The sequence below is a fragment of the Indicator indicator genome, chromosome 20 (genome assembly GCF_027791375.1).
Source record: "Indicator indicator isolate 239-I01 chromosome 20, UM_Iind_1.1, whole genome shotgun sequence".
Classification (NCBI taxonomy): Eukaryota; Metazoa; Chordata; class Aves; order Piciformes; family Indicatoridae; genus Indicator; species Indicator indicator.
The window spans coordinates 20,349,834-20,371,203 of record NC_072029.1 but is presented as its reverse complement, the minus strand read 5'-3'; the positions used below and the strand labels follow the sequence as shown (position 1 = coordinate 20,371,203).

The following is a 21,370-nucleotide window of genomic DNA, read 5'->3' as shown; positions in this document are numbered from 1 at the left end:
TCTCTGGAGATATTCAAAACCTGCCTGGATGTGTTCCTGTGTGACCTGCCGCAGGTGACCCTGCTCTGGCAGGGGGTTGGACTGGATGAACTTTTGAGGTCTCTTCCAGCCCCTAACGTTCTGTGACTCAGATTTGCAAGGAGGACCTTTGGAAAAGAATGGACCTTTAGAAAGGTTCTATTTTTTGAAGAGATCCCCAACACAGTATTGATGACTATTTGGACTTTGTCTCTACTGAGTACATTTCAGTGTAAAAAGCTCTAATGTCAGTCAGAAGCAGAGCCCTTACCCTCAGGGTCATATGTCTGGAAGACCCTCCTGGCTTGTTCTGAAGGCGCTTCGGGAGCAACAAGAGCCATGTCCTTAGAGGGAGAAGAGGAGACAACTTTCAGAATATTCTTAATTCAGATACAGGTCACTAAGGAAGTACTCAGCTATGCTATGCAGGGTTGGACCTTAAATTCATGAAAATTTCAATGCAACAGAAGAAAAATCAAGGTAACTTGGTAGCAGTGATGTCAAACGATCAAGCACCACGTTAAGGGTGACTTCACAGCTTCTAGACAAACTTTATGTAAACCTTTCCACAGGGATGCTGTGGCACAAGGTACAAAGAAGAATACTAAAGGGGAGACTAGAGGAAGACCTAATAGCAACCTTCCAATACCTGAGGGGGGCTCTGGGCAACCTGATCTAGCAGAGGATGTCCCTGCTCACAGCAGAGGGGGTTGGACCAGATGACCTTTGGAGATCCCTTCCAACCCAGACCATGCTATGACTCAGTGACTCCTTTCACTAACACAAACCCTGCCCTGTGTTTCTCCTTGCAGGTGCATTTCACAGTCCAGCCCAGCTCCTACCACACCAAGTACCTTCCTTTCCCTGCCTGTGCACAGGCAGGCACTGAACTTTTGTTTTCAGTAGGATCAGAGAATTGTTTCAGTTGGAAAAGACCTCGAAGGCCATCGAGTCCAACCTTCAGCCTAGGACCATCATGGCCATTACACCATGTCCCCAAGTGCCATGGCCACACTGCCTCAGTATTTCCATACCAAAGTCTCTTTACCTTATCCAGGCCTGACAGCCTTTGGCACCCTCTGGACCACACAGTTACTTTTAAAGCACATATAAGAAAAGCATTTGCCTAGAAAGATTCCCTAACCTAGCAGCTGACACTGGACTGCCTGTAATGCAAATAAACATTTGAAAATAGACTGATGTGTTTCATATCCTTCTTCATGGAAACCCAACCAACACTGGGGAAAAAAATGCACTTAAATACTGCAGTGAGGTGAATTTGAGGTTAGAAACCAAAGGAAATATTATTCAAATAGATAAACAGATGTGACACAATCACAGAACCACAGAATGGGAGAGACTGGAAGGGACCTCTGGAGATCACAGAATCATCAGGGTTGGAAGAGACCTCAAGGACCATTGAGTTCCAACCCCCCTGCCATGGTCAGGGACACCTCACACTGGATCAGGTTGCTCACAGCCACATCCAGCCTGGCTGCAAAAACCTCCAGGGATGAGCCTTCCACCACCTCCCTGGGCAACCTGTGCCAGTGTCTCACCACCCTCATGGGGAAGAATTTCTTCCTCATATCCAATCTGAATCTCCCCACTTCTACTTTTGTTCCATTCCCCCCAGTCCTATCCCTACCTGACACCCTCAAAAGTCCCTCCCCAGCTTTCTTGTAGCCCCCTTCAGATCCTGGAAGGCCAAAAGAAGGCCTCCTGGGAGCCTTCTCCTCTCCAGACTGCACAACCCCAACTCTCTCAGTCTGTCTCCAGAGCACAGCAGCTCCAGCCCTCTGCTCATCCTCGTGGCCCTTCTCTGGATGCCTTCCAGAATAAAGGAGACTGAATGTAGAGTGAAAAAAAAAAACTTTATTTTTCACTTCCCAAGGCCACATGGGGTCCTGGCTCAGAAAGAACCTCTGGTCTTCAGGAATTTAGGGGAGGAAAAGCAGAGAGACATAGAATGGGCACCAAATAATTTCCTTGGTGTTTAGCCCAAGAACATTTTTGCTTTAAATATTTTTAATAGGCTATATTGCTATATTCAAAATGGCTATATTTAAAATTCTCTCTTTTATAACCTCTGTAATACACTTATGACCTCAGGACAAAAAAAAAAAAAAGAAAAGGAAGAAAATGAATCTGAGGAATCTAGCACCTCTATTTCAAACAGACTAACAGCCACTCATGCAGATTCATCTTCCCAGCCCACAGACACCATGGACACACCATCAGCTCACACACCAATTGTGGAGCTGCCATTTGGTCACAGAGTGAATAACAGATTTTCAATTGTAAGTCAATACAGGCTGCGAGAGAAGTGATAGAAAGCAGCCCTGAGGAAAAGGGCCTGGAGGTGCTGGTGGCGGAGAAGCTGGACAGGAGCAGGCAGTGTGAGCTTGCAGCACAGAAGGCTAATGGTAGACTGGGCTGCATCCAAAGCAGATCCAGAGAGGTGATTCTGCAACTTTGCTCTGCTCTGGGGAGACCTCACCTGCAGTGCTGTGTCCAGCTCTGGAGCCCTCAACACAGGAAGGACATGGACCTGATGGAGAGGGTCCAGAGGAGGCCATGAAAATGCTCAGGGGGTTGTACCTCTGCTATGAGGACAGGCTGAGGGAGCTGGGGGTGTGAATCATGGAGAAGGCTCCAAGGAGATCTAGTAGCAACCTGCCAGTACCTGAAGGGGCTACAAGAAGGCTGCAGAGGGACTGTTTGCAAAGGCCTGCAGGGACAGGACCAGGGGCAATGGCTTCAAACTAGAGCAGAGCAGATTTAGATTGGATGGGAGGAACAAGTTCTGCACCAGGAGGCTGCTGGAACACTGGAACAGGTTGCCCAGGGAGGTGGTTGAGGCTCCATGCCTGGAGATATTGAACGTGAGGCTGGAGAGGGCTGTGGGCAACCTGATCTAGTGGAGGATGTCCCTGCTGAGTGCAGAGGGGTTGGACTGGATGAGCTTTGGAGGTCCCTTCCAACCCAAACCATTCTGTGATTCTATGACTCACTAAAGCTGGGTAAAATAATATCTCCAGGATCATTAGCTGGGAAACAATTCCAGCAGTCAGCAGGCTGTAATTAGAAGGCTAGAGAGAAGAAAAAGAAAGCTGATTGTGGATGAAAGAATGGATGCTGTGAGACTGGTATTACTGCAGTGTATGATTTCTACCTATCACCTCTCCAGGGATGCATGGGAAGAAGCTGTTCCTTCCTACATGGCATGGCTCTGCATCAGGACTTTAAGAGTACATTGAACTCCACACTTTGTAAGACAGTGGGGCTCGATTTTGGGACTCTTAAAAAAATATGTAGGGCAATGACTCTATAAAATTTCTCCTTTAAAATTCCATTTATGGAATGATTCCATGAAGATCACAGAATCATAAAATGGCTTTGGTTGGAAGGGACCTTAAAGATCACCTAGTTCCAAAGCCCATGTAACAGGCAGGGACACCTCCTGCTAGCCTACTTCTGACTGTTAAAAATCAGATAAAAGTTTGTTTCTTAGCCAACTGGAATGCAAAGTCAGCAAATGGAAAGTAAGCGAATCAGATGGTTTGAAGGCAGGCAGGAAGCTGGAATGTTGCATAAACAGATGACTACCAGAGGCACTTTTCATACCCTCAGTGAGTTTGCAGTGACCCCAAGCTGTTGGTTGTGTCCATCTGCTAGAGGCTAGGGAAACTTTACAGCAGGATCTGGACAGGTGAGAGCCATGGGCCAAGGCTCATTGGGTGAATTTCAACACGGCCAAGGGCCAGGTCCTGCACCTGGGTCACAACAGCCCCATGGGGAGCTACAGACTTGGGGATGTGTGGTTGGAAAGCTGCAGCTTGGAGAGGGACCTGGGGGTGTTGGTTGGCAGTCACTGACCATGAGCCAGCAGTGCCCAGGGGGCCAAGAAAGCCAAAGGCATCCTGGCTTGGGTCAGAAGCAGGGTGGGCAGCAGGGCCAGGGAGGAGATCATCCTCCTGTGCTCAGCACTGGGGAGGCCACAGCTGGAGTGCTGTGTTCAGCTCTGGGCCCTCACTGCAGGAAGGACATTGAGGGGCTGGAGCCTGTCCAGAGCAAGGCAGAGAGGCTGGAGAAGGGCCTGGAGCCCCTGGGCTAGAGGAGGGGCTGAGGGAGCTGGGGGTGTTGAGGCTGGAGAAGAGGAGGCTGAGGGAGACCTCATTGCTCTTTTACTACTTCAATGAAAAGTTCAGACACCACCTAGAAGTTACTTGGGTGAATGAAAAATGCCCAAGTTTTCCCATGGCAAAGCTCTCACACAAGGAATGAAGAAGCCACCCAGAAGTGCCTGCCAGAAACAGGCAAACTGGCAGCTAGAAGTGGAGCAGCTCACAGAGAGCAGAGCCAGGTTTCAGTTGTGCTTCATGATCTCACAAAGCTACACCACAGTAAATACCTTAGAAACCTTAGTTCACCTCTGCCCTAGGAAGCTCAATGGGTGAAGCAACCCCAATTAGAATCCAGTTCTGGTGCCCACGGCACAGGAAGGACATGGAGCTGCTGCAGAGGGTCCAGAAGAGGCCACCAAGATGCTCAGAGGCCTGCAGCACCTCTGCTATGGGGACAGGCTTGGAGAGTTGGGCTGTTCAGCCTGGAGAAGAGAAGGCTGCAGGGAGACCTTACAGCAGCCTTCCAGCACATGAACAAGGCCTACAAGAAAGCTGGCGAGGGACTTTTTTCAAGGGCTGGGAGTGCCAGGACAAGGGGCAATGGCTTTGAGCTGGAAGAGAGGAGATTGAGACTGGAGAGGAGGAAGAAATTCTTGACAGTGAGGGTGGTGAGATACTGGAACAGGTTGCCCAGGGAAGTTGTGGCTATCCCCTCCCTGGAGGTGTTCAAAGTCAGGTTGGATGAGGCCTTGAGCAACCTGGGCTGGTGGGAGGTGTCCCTGCCCATGGCAGGGGGTTCGAACTGGATGACCTTTAAGGTCCCTTCCAACCCAAACCATTCTATGAATGTGTGAGGTCTGTACCTGCCTGAGGTTCCCAAAAAATCACAGCTAACATACCTTGGCAAAAAAGACTGTGAGGTGTGTTTCACTGCCAAGGATCCAAATGGGAAATTTTGGAGATTTCAAATAGGAGCCAACCTGAAAAGGAACAACAAAATCAGAAACACAAAGCAAACCCAGAAAACTCATCTATCTGGTGATGAAATAGTGAAAATTAGGGTTGGGGAGTCTCAGCTGCTCTGCAAATTAATCTAAAATGCTCAATAAAATGATGAAAGGGTGTACACACATTCCAGTCTTGATCACTGACTCTTTGAAACAGGATAGGTTATGACATTCAACTGAGGAAAGACATGAGTGAGATGGGGGTGTCAACAACAGCCCTCACTTCAGCCCTGGAGATGTGCTGCCAACACTCTATGCCACTAAGTACTCCTGTGCTGAACTGGAGTTAACTGGATGCTTAGGAAGTAGAATCCACTCCATTTCTTAGCTGGGTTTTGATTAATTCAGATTAATTCAGAATTGACATTTACTGCCACTAAGTACTCCTGTTCTTAGTTACATCCAGTTAACTAGATATCACTGGATGGTTAGGAAGGCAGAAGCCACTTGACCTGTTAGCTGGTTTTTGATTAATCAGTTCAGAGTTGACATTTACTTCACAGTCAACACACCAACCTTCTGTGAACCACATCATCCCCTATAACCCTGACTAAGTTAAAGGAATTCAATAGAGATCAGAAGAAAGCAAAGAGCAGCCCAAAAGCCTTCTGACACAGAGATCAGTGTTTCAAAAGCAGTATTGCTACGACACAACATTTCTCAAGAAATTCTGTGTCAGAAGAGGAAGAAACACTATGGCCCAGGCTGCACTTCAGGGGTTGCAGATAAAGCCATTTTAGGTCTGGAACACACCACATCCATAATGCATTTACTGAGCAGCACTTTGACCATTTTTACTTCTGGCTACTTAGTTCAGATAGAAAAAATTGAAGAATGAAACTGCAACATTCACCACAGCAAACCACTTAGGGACCTTATAACCATCCACACACCTTGCACAAAGCATTCTTTTAGTACAACCAGGCTTCTGCCTTGCTATATTCACTTGGGGCACTCAGGTTCTGGCTTAAATAGCATCAAACAACATCACTCAGGAAGATCAATCTCAGGATTTTATCACGGGGAACTGTTATCAGTTTGATCTGAACACTCAGTGAAGCTTTCAGCAGTCCTGCCAAAGAAGCCCACACCACCCTCACGAGAGGATGTGAAATGGTGTAGAAAACAGTTTCTTTACCTTACAGTATCTCAGAGATTCCATCAGTGTCAAGAAGCCCACTGTTGGCTGTTTGTGTATGCCAAGGAGCTCTGTTCAAAACAAAACACAACATCGATTCCAGAAAAAGCTAAGCCAGTTTTACTTGCTCTCAAAATTGGTCCAGAACCAAGGGGTTTAAAACTCAGGTAGTTAGAGCAACAATGGCAAATCAGCAGAGTGGAATAAAACAAAATGATGAAGTTTAAATAATTCCTCTGTTTCTAAAATAAGAAGTGCCAAGGGGAAGGTTTGAAAAATTTCCTGTTGATAGCTTCTTTGCATAGAATCACAGAATGGTTTGGATTGGAAGGGACCTTAAACATCATCCAGTCCCAAACTCCTGCCATGGGCGAGGACACCTCCCCTCACCCAGGTTGCTCAAAGCCTCATCCAGCCTGGCCTTGAACACCTCCAAGTAGGAGGCAGCCACAACTTCCCTGGGCAACCTGTTCCAGTATCTCACCACCCTCACTGTCAAGAATTTCTTCCTCACCTCCAGTCTGAGTTTTCCCTCTGCCAGCTCAAAGCCTTTGCCTCTCTTCCTGTCACTACAAGACCTTGTATAAAGTCCCTCCCCAGCTCTCCTGTAGCCCCTGGAAGGCTGCTCTAAGGTCTCTCTGGAGTCTTCCCCAGGCTGAACAGCCCCAACTCTCTCCCAGCCTGTCCCCATAGGGGAGGTTCTCCAGCCCTCTGCATGGTCTTGTCTGGACCCTCTCCAGCAGTTCCAGGTCCTTCTTGTGCTGGGGGCCCCAGAACTGGAGGCAGTGCTGCAGGTGGGGTCTGAGCACAGCAGAGCAGAGCAGAGGGGCAGAATCCTCTCCCTGTGCTGCTGCTCTCCCTGCTCTGGATGCAGCTCAGCACATAGCTGCCTGCTGAGCTGCCAGGGACCATTGCTGGCTCCTGGGGAGTTGGTCACCAACTGGCACCCCCAAGGCCTTCTCCTCAAGGCTGCTCTGGAGCCACTCCTCACCCAGCCTGGATTTATGCCTGGGCAAGCACTTGGACTTGCTGAACTTCATGAGGCTGGCTTGGGCCCAGCTCTCAAGCCTGCCCAGGTTCCTTTGGATGGATCCCTTCCCTCCAGTGTGTCAACCACACCTCACAGCTTGGTGTCATCCACAAACTTGCTGAGGGTGCCTCAACTCCACTGCCCATGCTGCTGACAAAGATGTCAAACAGCACTGGTTCCAGTACCCACCCCTGAGGGATGCCACTGTCAGATTTAGTAGGAGATAAAAATATCTATTTCATAGAATCATAGAATCAACCAGGTTGGAAGAGACCTCCAAGATCATCAAGTCCAACCTATCACCCAGCGCTATCCAATCAACCAGACCATGGCACTAAGTGCCTCATCCAGGCTTCACTTGAGCATCTCCATGGACAGTGACTCCACCACCTCCCTGGGCAGCACATCCCAATGGCAAATCTCCCTCTGTGAAGAACTTCCTCCTAGCACCCAGCCTAGACCTCCCCTGGCACAGTTTGAGACTGTGTCCCCTCGTTCTGCTGCTGGTTGTCTGGGAGAAGAGACCAACCCCCACCTGGCTACAACCTCCCTTCAGGTAGTTGTAGACAGCAATGAGGTCTCCCCTGAGCCTCCTCTTCTCCAGGCTGAACACCCCCAGCTCCCTCAGCCTCTCCTCATAGGGCTGTGCTCCAGACCCCTCCCCAGCTCCGCTGCCTTTCTCTGGACACGTTCCAGTACCTCAACATCTCTCTTGAACTGAGGAGCCCAGAACTGGACACAGCACTCAAGGTGTGGCCTGACCAGAGCTGAGTACAGGGAAGAATAACCTCCCTTGTCCTGCTGGCTACACTATTCCTGATCCAGGCCAGGATGCCATTGGCTCTCCTGGCTCCTGGGCATACTGCTGGCTCATGTTCAGCCTACTATCAACCAGCACCCTCAGGTCCCTCTCTGCCTGGCTGCTCTCAGCCACTCTGTCCCCAGCCTGTAGCACTGCTTGGGGTTGTTGTGGCCAAAGTGTAGAAGCCTGCACTTAGCCTTGTTCAATCTCATCCCATTGGCCTCTGCTCACCCATCCAGCCTGGCAAGGTCCCTCTGCAGAGCCTCCTACCCTCTAACAGATCGACTCCTGCCCCCAGCTTGGTATCATCTGCAAACTTACTGATGATGGACTCCATCCCCTCACCCAGATCATCAATAAAGATATTGAACAGGATGGGGCCCAGCAAGGATCCCTGGGGTCACCACTAGTGCCTGGCTGCCAGCTGGAAGTGGCACCATTCACCACCACTCTCTGGGCCTGGCCCTCCAGCCAGTTCTTGACCCATTTCTTTCCCCCCTGTTCCCTTCCTTTTGAAAATTATTATTTATTTAAGAGATCCCTGGCCATATTTTTCTTCATCAGCTGACACTCTGCATAATGAAACATCATTTTGCAAACAATGGTTTGTTAGTAGAACAGAAACTATTGTCTCAGTCTGATTTCCAGTCCTGCCTTCCCCTTGCTGCATCATACAGCTCTCAAACACACAGCTGTCAGGAACAGCCTGAAGTTTTATCTACTAATGATTGGAAGAGCATTTACAGAGCTTTATTTGAAGCTGTCCAATAATGATAAAGTAGTTTCAAATTGCAGCTTAGAAAGCAGTTATTATCACAGGGATTTGAAGAAGCTTTGGTTTACTCAGAGTACAAACAGTGTCTATGGGAACAGCTCTGCTAGGTGCTCAAACAAGGGTTCACAGGGCAACAGGATGTTAGGCGTTGGAAGGGACCTCTGGAGATCTTCCAGTCCAACCTCCCTGCCAGAGCAGGACCATAGAACCCAGCACAGGTCACACAGGAACACATCCAGACAGGGCTGCAAAGACTCCAGAGAAGAAGACTCCACAACCTCTCTGGGCAGCTTGTTCCAGTGCTCTGGGACCCTCAAAAGTCAAGAAGTTCTTCCTCCTATGCTTTAGTTCCCATCCACTGCTCCTTGTCCTATCCCAGGGCACAAGTGAGCAGAGGCTGTCCCTGTCCCTTCCTTCCTGACCCCCACCCCTCAGCTATTGATAGACGTTGATCAGATCCCTCTCAGCCTTCTCCTCTCCAGACTGAACAGCCCCAGGGCTCTCAGCCTCTCCTCCCCAGGCCGTGCTCCAATCCCTTCAGCATCCTTGGAGCCCTCCCTTGGACTCTTTCCAGCAGATCCCTGTCCCTCTCGACCTGGGGAGCCCAGAACTGGATGCAATATTCCAGGTGGGGCCTCAGCAGGGCAGAGAAGAGGGGGAGGAGTACCTCCCTTGACACACTCTCCTGAATGCCCCCCAGGATCCCACTGGCCCTCTTGGCCACAAGGGCACTTTGCTGTCCCATGTAGAACTTGCTGCCCACCAGGACAGAGTAATTTATAACTGACCTTGGAGAAAGAAGGGAACACATCCCCTCCGGATCAGTTTTACAAGATCTCAGAGCACACTGACTTCCGCTACTGGAAGTTCCCTCTGAAACACTAAACTGTTAACATTGCTCATCCAAGTACAACACCACAAACCCAGGACATCCTCACCTATTGGCTACAGCCTCAGGACCATAGGAAATGAACTACTCCAGGACTTACACAAATCAGTTCTGCATATCCCTGTAGCTCAGCAGCAGGTACCCTGTACCACACTGCCTTCATCAGCTTCCAGTTCACCTCACTGCATTTTGCAACAGTGCAGAGCAGTGATCATAGCAATGGTTTGGCTTTTTCCTCTACTGTTAAGCTAAAAACCCCAAACAACTTCAAAAACCCAACCCCCAAACCACCTACCCCCACCAGCTTGTTCAGTGCCTTTGTGGCCAGGAGGTACAACCCCTTCCTGATGAGCTCTCAGCTGTTCTTATTAAAAAGCTCTGTTTGCAGTGCAGAATGCTCTGATCTGAAACCTTACTCTTAAGGATTATCTTCAAACTTGCCTGGAACTAAAGCACTCGGGGGTGCACAGATAACACCCTGCAGAACCTCACTGGCTCCCAGCTGTGTGGCTAAAAACTGCCTCTCTGAGGCAATCATACTTTCACTGAGCTGTGAGCAAGCAAGCTGGGCTGAATCCAAGGCAGTGCGGCGAGGAGGTGGAGAGAGGGGATCCTGCCCCTCTGCTCTGGGGAAACCTCACTTGCAGTGCTATATCCAGCTCTGGAGTCTTCAACACTGGGAAGGCCATGGACCTGATGGAGGAGGTAGAGAAGAGGGCCACAAATATGACCACAGGGTGGAGCACCTCCACTATGAAAACAGGTTGAGATAGTTGGGACTGTTTGGTCTGGAGAAGAAAAGGCTCTGGGGGGACCTTAGAATAGCCTTCCAGTACCTACAGGAAGGCTGGGGAGGGACTCTTTAGAAGGGCCTGTGGGGACAGGATGAGTGGGAATGGTTTGAAATGAGAGCTGGGTAGATTTAGGTTGGACATCAGGAGGAAGTTCTTCCCAATGAAGGTGGTGTAATACTAGATCAGGCTGCCCAGGGATGTGGTGGAGGCTCCATCCTTAGAGGCATTCAAGGTCAAACATGATGGGGGCCTGAGCCACCTGATCTAGTTGGAGGTGTCCCTGCTGAGTGGGGAGGGGTTAGACAAGATGACCTTTGAGGGTCCCTTCCAAGTCATGCTGTGATTCTGTGAACAAGCAAAGCCAGTAAAGGATCCTGCAGCCTAGGGAATGGCTGCTATTCAGAAACAGCACATCTGTATGTACAGTCAAGGGAAACCAACTGCAGAAGTAAGAGAGAGTACACAACAAAAAATTCTAGCACAGAAATGTATGGCATAAAAATAATTAACAAAACCTCATGCAAAGTTCAGTCTGCTAAACAGAAGCTAGAGGGTTAGGAGCTCATGCTTGGAACAGAACAGCAAAGTAACAGTAAATGTTTAGCCTTCAGAAACTGATTCAGGAAAAACATCCTAGTACGAAATATTTTGTTCCCCTGACAGATAACCAGGTAAGAATTCTGACTGGTAGCTAGAGACCTGGGATCCTGGCTACAAGAGCAGCTGCAGAGTGAGAATACCCTCAGTATCAAGCTACACAGACCATGTCTCTGGAAGGCCGTAGGTTAGCTGTAGCCTGTAGTCACTGTCTGTCACCTCCCTCAGAATTAGTCAGCAAAGAAGACAGATACAAAATCAAAACTGCTCTCAGATGGAGCACTGCATCCAGCTCTGGTGCCCTCAACACAGGAAGATCAGGGACCTGATGGAGAGGGTCCAGAGGAGGCCATGAAAATGCTCAAGGGGTTGGAGCAGCTCTGCTACGGAGACAGGCTGAGGGAGCTGGGGATATTCAGCCTGGAGAAGAGAAGGCTCCAGGGAGACCTAAAAGCAGCCTGGCAGTACCTGAAGGGGGCTACAAGAAGGCTGCAGAGGGACTGTTTGCAAAGGCCTGCAGGGACAGGACCAGGGGCAATGGCTTCAAACTAGAGCAGAGCAGATTGAGATTGGATGTGAGGAACAAGTTCTGCACCAGGAGGCTGCTGGAACACTGGAACAGGTTGCCCAGGGAGGTGGTTGGGGCCTCATCCCTGGAGATACTGAAGGTGAGGCTGGAGAGGGCTGTGGGCAACCTGATCTAGTGGAGGATGTCCCTGCTGAGTGCAGAGGGGTTGGACTAAATGACCTTTGGAGGTCCCTTCCAACCCAGCCCATTCTGTGATTCTATGACTTACAAGGAAAGAAAAGACGACTGCCTGCCCTAAGTCAAAGTTCATCCCTGGGAATGTCCTCACCCCACAGATGGAAAAAACACCCCTGCAAGAGCCCCACTAACACCAACCAGCATCTGAGAACAGGAGTGTGTGTGCCTCTGGTCAGCAAGCTGGTTCTACTCTTGTGAAAAGTACGTTTGCAAAGTACTCACATTTCTAGAAAGGAAGAAATCTGAAGCCTTTAAAAAAGAGTCAGCACGAAGTAAGGGTGGCTTTAAGAGGTGATGCTCTGGTGTCCAACTGCATCGGGGCACTGCCATCTAGGGACAGCACAAAGTAAGGGTGGCTTTAAGAGGTGATGCTCTGGTCCCCATCTGCATCAGGGAACTGCCACCTAGGGACAGCACGAAGTAAGGGTGGCTTTAAGAGGTGATGCTCTGGTCCCCAACTGCATCGGGCCACTGCCATCTAGGGACAGCACAAAGTGCCATACCCTGGCACTCCACAAACAGGAGCAGTTACAGCTTTATCTGGATTCTTATTGAGTTGCTACACTGCAGCCTTTAAAACAGAGGGGAAAGCATCTGCCTCCCCATGCCTTCCAACTGTGGGTAACTGTGACAAGAGATGAGAATAATGCTTAAAGGGGATCATGTAAATAGTCAAAGAAGGGGGATCATCACTGGTGGCCAAAACCAATTCCAATCAATAACTATGACCCTCTTTGGAAAGACAAATACTGTAGGAGTCAGAACTCTACCCTATGTGGTAATTCCTCAGGGCTTTTATTCACTATGTTCTTTGGCACTGATAAAATTACTGATGGGTCCTTGGAAATGTTTTTTTAAATAATTTAAAACTTTATTAAAAGTTCCTTATCTAGACAAGAGCTAAGGTGGCTTCACACCACTTCTGAGTATAAGTGAGTGCCTTTTGAAAATTCAGTTTTAGTGAATGTGTTTATTTACAACAACAGCACCACCTTTCACCTGCCCATGGCAGGGGGCTTGGAACTAGATATCCTTCAGGTCCCTTCCAATTCTCACAATTCTCTGATTCTAATTTGCCACCATCACCTTTCTATAATAATTGGCCAGCATCACCCACACATCCCCAAATCTGCAGCTCACCATGGGGTTGTTGTGACCCAGGTAGAAGGAAATGCACCTGAATAAATTCATAAATGCACCTGGAGTGGCTACTGCATAAGGTGTCTGACTGAGAATTAGGACAGTTTCTAGTAGTCAGTGCTGAAGTTGGAGTTCAAAGCATCCAGATGAGGACAAAAACTGATGGCTTGGGGCCTTGCCCATTCATTTACGGACATCTCTGGGGTGTTTCTTTTTCTGATAAGAAAAGTAGAATGAACAAAATCTTCCCTTAAAAGAAACTGTAACTTTTTACACCATTTCCTTGAGTCTTGCTGTTTAAAGGCATCTATCTGGTTGTAAAGAGAACGGAATTTCAAGGCACAGACTGTGTCACCCAAGGTTATTGTGTTCCTTCTCCTAGGACTCCAGGGTTTCAGAGTCATTCATTGTTTACCATTACAATGGACTGAAGTAGTCAAACTATAATGAAAAGGTAAGATCTAAAACCAGTTTTCTAGCCTTGATGACAATTAGTGAGCAACACTGATTTGTGCTTACAGACAAAACACTAAACTTGAAAAAGGCTTTTTCCAAAAGTCTTAGTTTGATTTTTTTCCCCCTAATATGATATATATTTGGAAATGAAAACTGCTTTGTGCTCCTGGTGGTGTTTTGGCTGCTAGAGTGCATTGTTTGGCCTGAGCTCCTCTCTTAAGCTGTGCTATCAGGATAGGCTAAGCAAACTGGGATCATTCTGCCTGGAGAAGAGAAGACTCCAGGGGGACCTTAGAGTTTCCTTCCAACACTTGAAGGGATCCTACAGGAAGGCTGCAGAGGGACTTTTTACAAGAGTGTCCACCCACAGGACAAGGGGAAATGCATTTGTACTGAAGGAAAATAGGTTTAGATTGGATGTTCAGAAGAAATTCTTCACTTGAGGGTGGAAAGACTCTGGAGTGGATTGTCCAGAGTCGTTGTGGATGTCTCCTCCCCAGAGATGTCCAAGGCCAGGTTTGGATGGGGCTTTGAGTAACCTGGGATAGTTGAGAGGTGTCCCTGCCCCTGGCAGGGAGGTTGGAGTAGATGATCTCTAAGGTCTCCTCCAGCCTAAGCTGTTCTATGACTCTACGAAACCAGAGCATTTTGATTCAGGTCTTGCAGGTGGCTGTCTTGAACCTGAGTTCAGTATTTTCAGTGATGAGTTAGATAATGAAAAATCCTTGTACAAACCATCCTGATGAACTGAGATGGGCACTGCAGCAGTGGGAACACTTTCAAAGTGTTCCTGCTTTCAGATCATCTTTTCAGATCATTTGCCCTCTCTCTGGAGGTGTTCAAGGCCAGGATGAAGAAAGCATTATCAACTTGGTCTAGTGAGAGGTGTCCCTGCCCATTGCAAGGAGGTTGGAGTAGTTGATCTTTAAGGTCCCTTTCCAACCCAAACCAATCCATGATTCTCTGCTTCTGTGTTTGTAAGAAACGTAAAACACCTACAAAAGCTCCCTAATCATCTCGGCCCTCCACCAGACTTGCTCCATAATCTCAATGTCTTTCCTGTACTGGGGAGCCCCAGACTGGACCCAGCACTCCAGAGGCCGTTTCACAAGCACCATAGAGAAGCAAAGAACCATCACTTCACCTGCTGACTATCCTGCTCCTAGGGTGGCCTTCTCTGGCAGAGGGCTCACACAAGGACCTTGAGTCCTTGTTGTAGGTTAAGGACTAACTGTCCTACCATAGAGAGAAATTCCTCCAGGGGACCAGAGAGCCCAAGGGGGCAGACACAGGATATTGTAATTTGTTATTCCATCCCATAATCCTGCATCTCCCTTATATATCTCTCCTTATATAAGGAGACCTCCCAGCCAGTTCTTTCTCTCTCCTCTCTGTTCCAGGCATGTAGTGACTACTGCTCTCTCTTTGGTTTGTGTGGGAGTGCAGCCTTGCTGGCCAAGGTTTTTTCTTGCTGTACAGCTGAGGCCTCGTGGGCCCAGCTTGGGGGGGGCCCTGTGGCCTAACACAAAGCCTGCTCTGGGCCTGTCTTGGTGGGGGGGGCAGTGAGGCCTACTGAGGCCTAGTGTTGGGGGGCGGAGGTTTGACTGTTTGAGGCCTGGTGGGCCCAGCTGGAGAGCTAGGCCTGAGCTGGTTTTGATTGTTATATATCTATATTCTTTTCCCTGAATGCCTTTTATACTCTTTTTTTGTAAATAGTGTTTTTATGTCACGTCCAATTCTTTGCCAGTGTTGCTATTTACTCCTTTGGGGTAAAATGCTTTCTGTCCAGAGCTGCTTTCAGCTCAAACCAAGACACTCCTCTTCTGCAGAGCTGCTTCCTAACCAGTCAGTAATTATCTCATCCCAGATGCAGAACTTGGGTGAATTTCCTTAGGCTCCTGTCAGCCCTTTGCCTAGCCTGATGTGGCTGCTGTGAACAGTGGTCCCTAACCTGCAGAGGCTGCACTCCCATCCACCAGCTTATCAGGTTCCTCCTAATTTCAAGCTGCTGTATTCACTGGTGTCACAGACTCTGCAAGTCTGGTTTATTTCCATTTGAGGTCTGCTTAAATCAAGGGACAGTAAAAAAGGAGAACATCAAAACAGAAACAGAGCTGTCATGGTTTGAGACCAGTGCCTTTAAAAAAAACTTACATAAGAGTTGAGTCCTCCAGGAGGACCAGAAAGGTCCAGGAACGGACCAGAAAATTGTAATGTTGTTCTTCAATCCCAGAACTCTGTTGTCTCTTTATAAGTTGAAGGCCAGCTCAGTCTCTTTTCTCCCTCCTTTCCATTCTCTGGAGGGAGTTCCTTATCTGGTAACATGGGGGAGGAGGCCTCTTGGTGGCATTCAGAGGCCTGACCTGAACAATTATGGCCTGCTTAGGCCTAATGGAAGGGAGGCAACAGTGAGGGGAGAAAAGGAGCATTGAGACTTGTGGTTTAGTCTGGCTGGGGGAAGGTTTCTGGGTTTTTTTTTTTTTTTTTTCAAGTATCCTGTATATCACAGAATCACAGAATTAACCAGGTTGGAAGAGACTTTTGAGATCAAGTCCAACCTATCACCCAACACCATCAAATCATGGCTCCAAGTGTCTTGTTTTAAATGCTTCCAGGGATGGTGACTCCACCACCTCCCTGGGCAGCACATCCCAATGGCAAATCTCTCTTTCTGGGAAGAATTTCTTCCTCACATCCAGCCCAAACTTCCCCTCGTGCAGCTTGAGACTGTGTCCTCTTGTTCTGTTGCTGGTTGCCTGTGAGAAGAGACCAATCCCCACCTGCCTACAACCTCCTTTCAGGCAGTTGTAGACAGCAATGAGGTCTCCCCTGAGCCTCCTCTTCTCCAGGCTAAACACCCCCAGCTCCCTCAGCCTCTCCTCACATGGCTGTGCCCCAGACCCCTCCCCAGCTTTGTTGCACTCTTCTGGACACGTTCCAGCATCTCATCATCTTTCTTAAACTGAGGAGCCCAGAACTGGACACAGGACTCAAGGTGTGGTCTAACGATTGCTAAGCACAGGGCAAAATGACTTCCCTGCTCTTGCTGGCCACACTATTCCTGATCCAGGCCAGGATGCCATTGGCCTTCTTGAACACCTGGGCACACTGCTGGCTCCTGTTCATATCTATTAGGTGTTAAGGACTCATGTGTTCTGTATTTTCCCATAGATTTTTGAATATAATTTCTGTATTTCTCACCAATTCAATGAGAGCCTCGTTATTTGACTTCCTTTGGGAGTAAAATTATTTCTGTCCGTTCTTTAAACGAAGACAAGACCATATACCAGTGCCATAGGTTAGCATCTCATAGTATGTAAAAATGATGAACAAACACAAACTAGGAGCAACTTACTCATTCCTGAACATTCTCTGTCTCCATCCCACACATTAGAAACAGCATGGCCCGTCAACAGGAGGTTAATCAAGCTTTGGCTGCACAAGAGAAAGAAGCAGTCTATCACAAGGGCTATAGACACTTTTCAGAGCCAAACTGTGTCTCTGACCAATGAAAGAACTGCTGTATTTCTGAGACAGCTAGGCAGACACTCTAACTGTATTCCTTCAATACGGCTGGAATTTAGTGATGCTCATATGATCTCCACTCTTTCAATAAAAACTTGATACACAAACACAGCCCTGGATTGGAGAACTGTTTCTCTAAAAATTCAGAAGTAACATCAGCCACTGCCTCAGAACTCAGACACCAAACAGAGTAAGCAGTGAAAAGTGTCAGGTGTTGGTTTTAGGTCAAGTTCGAATAAAACCTTTGTCATAATTAAAGAGTTACAGAAACATGTAAAACTAGCCCACTAATCTACTTTCAGTGGTAGCAGCTTACCTTCCATGACCATAAACAGGATCTATCAATGGCTCAGTTGCATCTTCAATTTCATTTTTAATGTTTTCGATACCCTACAGAAAGATGACAAACATTTTTGCTCTCTTAAGGGATGAAATGCACCATTTACTACAACAGAATGCACCAGAAAAACACTAGGAGGCTGATGTTCTTATGTCAATTGATATCTAAATCCACTTCTTTCCCTTGGTAAGACATGTTAGCCATATACAAGGAAGGATGTTTCAAAATCTGCAATTTTCCCAGATCAGAAAAAAAAAAAAATCCACAAAAATCAAGTCTCTAACCCCCACTGAGGTTTTCAAGTTTTTCTGCTGGAAACAGACTACAAGATGAATGAAGACATTACCCCATCCAGATAGCTCAATTTAGTTCAGTTTATCAGTTTAATGTTCTCTTTTTATAGAAAAAGGGTCACAGGATCAAACTTTCTCTTACCAAAGAAACAAACCACCCCACACCCAAATCCCAAACAACCCACAAACCTTTGTCAGTATTACAGAATACAGAAACAGCAATACTCCAAATCTGTTTGTCCACACTGAATACTGATCACAAACAGCAGCCTTCAGTTCAGGGAAGCTTTTGAATGCTCGTTTGCTGAAGATGAGAAAATCCAACAAAAAAGGAGAATGTATTTAGGTGAAGCATTAGAGTAGTGCCACAAAGCACAAACAACAGCTACTAATATACCCAACATGAAAATGGCCAACTGAGAGCAGAGTAAATCTGGTGTTGCATAGAGCAGCTGGTCTGGAGTTACTCTAACTGCCACAGACCTATTGGTATTTACCCTTGAGAAGAAGAGAAATTATTCTGGAGCAATGTGCAAAGAGGAACATGGGTTTTGTATGCAAACACCAACCAGCACCTTACACACACCTGTGAAAGAGCCAAGTGGCTTGAACCAGTAATTCTACTGTTACTGGAACTGTGAATAGGCTGGATGCCACCACAGGCAGGTATTCTGAAAGACATTCAGGTCACAAACTGGGCAGAACAAGCCCCTTCCACTTAATCAGGCCTGACTATCCTTCAAGCTTCCAAAGGAATTACTACATTTCACATTAAACTTGATTTAGCTCTAGAAAAAGCAAAACATTCAAAGCCATGAGTGGTACATGAACATTTCAGAAACTAACTGGTTGTATAGTGGGGCTGCTGGCCAGGTGATGAGCTGACAGCAGGTGAGCAAACATTAAACAAGTAAAAGAAAAAGCACAGAAAAGGAAGAGATCCACCAGGATTCCAGTCAAGCAATACACTTTTGATTTCTTTGGAGATTTAGAGCTCAGCATTGCTCTTCAGAACAGGTATTTAGTTGGAATTACTCAAAAACTAATCACACTCTCTGCTTATCCTACACAAAATTTGATGTGTTATCTTCCTTTTGATTTCTTGCACATTTTAAGTCTTTGTTTTGGTTTGGTTTGGTTTAAACCCAAACATCTACAAAAATCTATCCACAGCCGACTCTGGAAATCCACCCACAGTTGGGGCTTACTCTGGCTAACACTTGAGAATGTTAAACTGCTTTTCATTATGGATAGAGTATATACAGCATACAAGGTATGCAAAAGCAAAGTCAGCTCGGGGGGGAAAAAAAAAAGTCAGCTCTGGGGGGAAAAAAAAAGTCAGCTCTGGGGGGAAAAAAAAAATTCAGCTCTGGGGGGAAAAAAAAAGTCAGCTCTGGGGGGAAAAAAAAAGTCAGCTCTGGGGGGAAAAAAAAAAGTCAGCTCTGGGGGGAAAAAAAAAGTCAGCTCTGGGGGGAAAAAAAAAGTCAGCTCTGGGGGGAAAAAAAAAGTCAGCTCTGGGGGGAAAAAAAAAGTCAGCTCTGGGGGGAAAAAAAAAGTCAGCTCTGGGGGGAAAAAAAAAGTCAGCTCTGGGGGGAAAAAAAAAGTCAGCTCTGGGGGGAAAAAAAAAGTCAGCTCTGGGGGGAAAAAAAAAGTCAGCTCTGGGGGGAAAAAAAAGTCAGCTCTGGGGAGAAAAAAAAAAAGTCAGCTCTGGGGAGAAAAAAAAGTCAGCTCTTGGCGGGGGGAAAAGTCAGCTCTGGGGGGAACAAAAAGTCCGCTCTGGAAAAGGTCCGCTCTGGAAAAGGTCCGCTCTGGAAAAGGTCCGCTCTGGAAAAGGTCCGCTCTGGAAAAGGTCCGCTCTGGAAAAGGTCCGCTCTGGAAAAGGTCCGCTCTGGAAAAGGTCCGCTCTGGAAAAGGTCCGCTCTGGAAAAGGTCCGCTCTGGAAAAGGTCCGCTCTGAAATCCACCACTTAGTTAGCTCTGAAGACACATGCCAGAGTGTTCATGTACAGCATGTAAGACAGAAGCTTGTCTCCAATCAGGAGAAATACTACCTGACAAGGGTCTTTTTCAGGATATACATCACAAATATTCCAAACAGAATAATCCGTGAAGATTGTATGAGTATTGAGGATCTTTGATTGATAATTATGGAGGATTACCATCTTCGATTGATAAATATTGAGGATTAGCATCTTTGATTCATAAATATTGAGGATTAGCTTCTTTGATTCATAAATATTGAGGATTATCATTTTTAATTTATAAATCTTGAGGATTAGCATCTTTAATTTAGGTGTCACTCTTAATTAACTGTTTTCATTTAGTTGAATTGCACAGGTTCTTTGGCCATTTTCACCCATTGCATTACTCCAGTTTTATTTTCAGGGCCAATGCTCAAAATAAAGATTACACTCTCAACAGCAAAATGCAAAGGAAAACCAAATCCCCCAAACCGAAGCCTGAAATGCGAATTTACCCTGATGCATAACACACAGTAAAAACCTCCTCAGCATATCCCACTCAGGGCTGTGAACATCAGACTTAACTTCAAAAGATTGTATTTGAAATGTTCCAACATATTACTTACTGAATTAATGCATGATACCGCTCAAAGCCAAGCTCTTCCACAGCCAAGGCAGCTATACACAAGAGACACTTTTCAGCACTACGCATGGCAAAGAAATGACACAAGATACACACAGCAAGCTAAGTAAACTTCCAAGCTGTAGTTACATTGCAAACGTTTCAACCTCCCTTAATTTTACAACTGATTAGCACAAACTAGTTTACTGCAATAGTTAAGATTCCACCACAGCAATTAGTGAGGACATTTCTATTTGGGCTGATCCATTCACTAAAAGCACAAAGCCACTGGAGTGTGGAGCCTGGAAAACATCTGTCAAATGCTGAGCTGCTGGTTTCGTACCAAACTCCTCAAGCACCTGCATACCACAGATACCATTTTGCAAGTCAACAAGAAGCATTATTTCCTAGAAAAGCAAGCATGGTTAATTGGATCAGTGTAGGGAAGCTGTATTTTTTCTTCAAATACACATTCCTGTGACTGAAACTTTGTTGGTTCACTCCCACCCACCTTTTAGTATTTATATATTACCAAAAAAAACAGCAGAATTATTTTGCAAAAGGTTGAACATTCTGCTTTGAAAGAAATTCTCATTGGTTTCTTCTCATAATGGATAAACAGCCTTTCAAATAAGGGTTGTGGCCCAGGCAGAAAAAAATACAGCATTAGTGTCTTCCCAAGTTCAACACAGGCTTTATACCTTTGCTCCCTTCACAACATTTCCAAACCAAGGTGTTACAGTTTGAAGGGGGAACTTTAGCCTAGTCCCTGATTGCAAAGACTGAAAGTAAAATAAATTACCATTGAATGTAAAAGAAAAATAATGCTAAGTTCTACAGAATTCATTGGATTGCTGATGGGGATCTAGAGAACAGGCATAAACAGATCTTTCTTCTTTTCTTCTGTCACTTCTGCTTGCAGCAGTGTCACTTCTCTGACCTGTGGCCTTGCCAGGGGTGTCTGTGTTTTTGACTACTGTGTGAGCTAACAGGAAGGAGGGAGGAAGTGGGGGAGGAGGTGAACGGTCCCCTGGGTCAGTGCAGGGGTTCTGAGGAGTTTCTGTGTTGTTTATAAATTGTAAATACATCTA

At 46.8% G+C, this 21,370-nt stretch overlaps 1 protein-coding gene across 2 annotated transcripts in view; it reads right to left on the bottom strand.

Annotated features, from left to right (window-relative positions):
• The window catches only part of MINDY3 (MINDY lysine 48 deubiquitinase 3), a 74,419-nt gene that overhangs the window by 33,148 nt on the left and 19,901 nt on the right, over positions 1–21,370 (bottom strand). For both annotated transcript variants that reach the window (XM_054390158.1, XM_054390159.1), the window contains exons 5-11: positions 20,284–20,335; positions 17,887–18,001; positions 17,381–17,454; positions 16,895–16,974; positions 6,291–6,361; positions 5,045–5,125; positions 290–362 (exon numbers count right to left, since the gene is read on the bottom strand). In XM_054390158.1, coding sequence (XP_054246133.1) covers positions 290–362; positions 5,045–5,125; positions 6,291–6,361; positions 16,895–16,974; positions 17,381–17,454; positions 17,887–18,001; positions 20,284–20,335 — 546 coding nt within the window. The remainder of the gene's footprint in view (positions 1–289; positions 363–5,044; positions 5,126–6,290; positions 6,362–16,894; positions 16,975–17,380; positions 17,455–17,886; positions 18,002–20,283; positions 20,336–21,370) is intronic.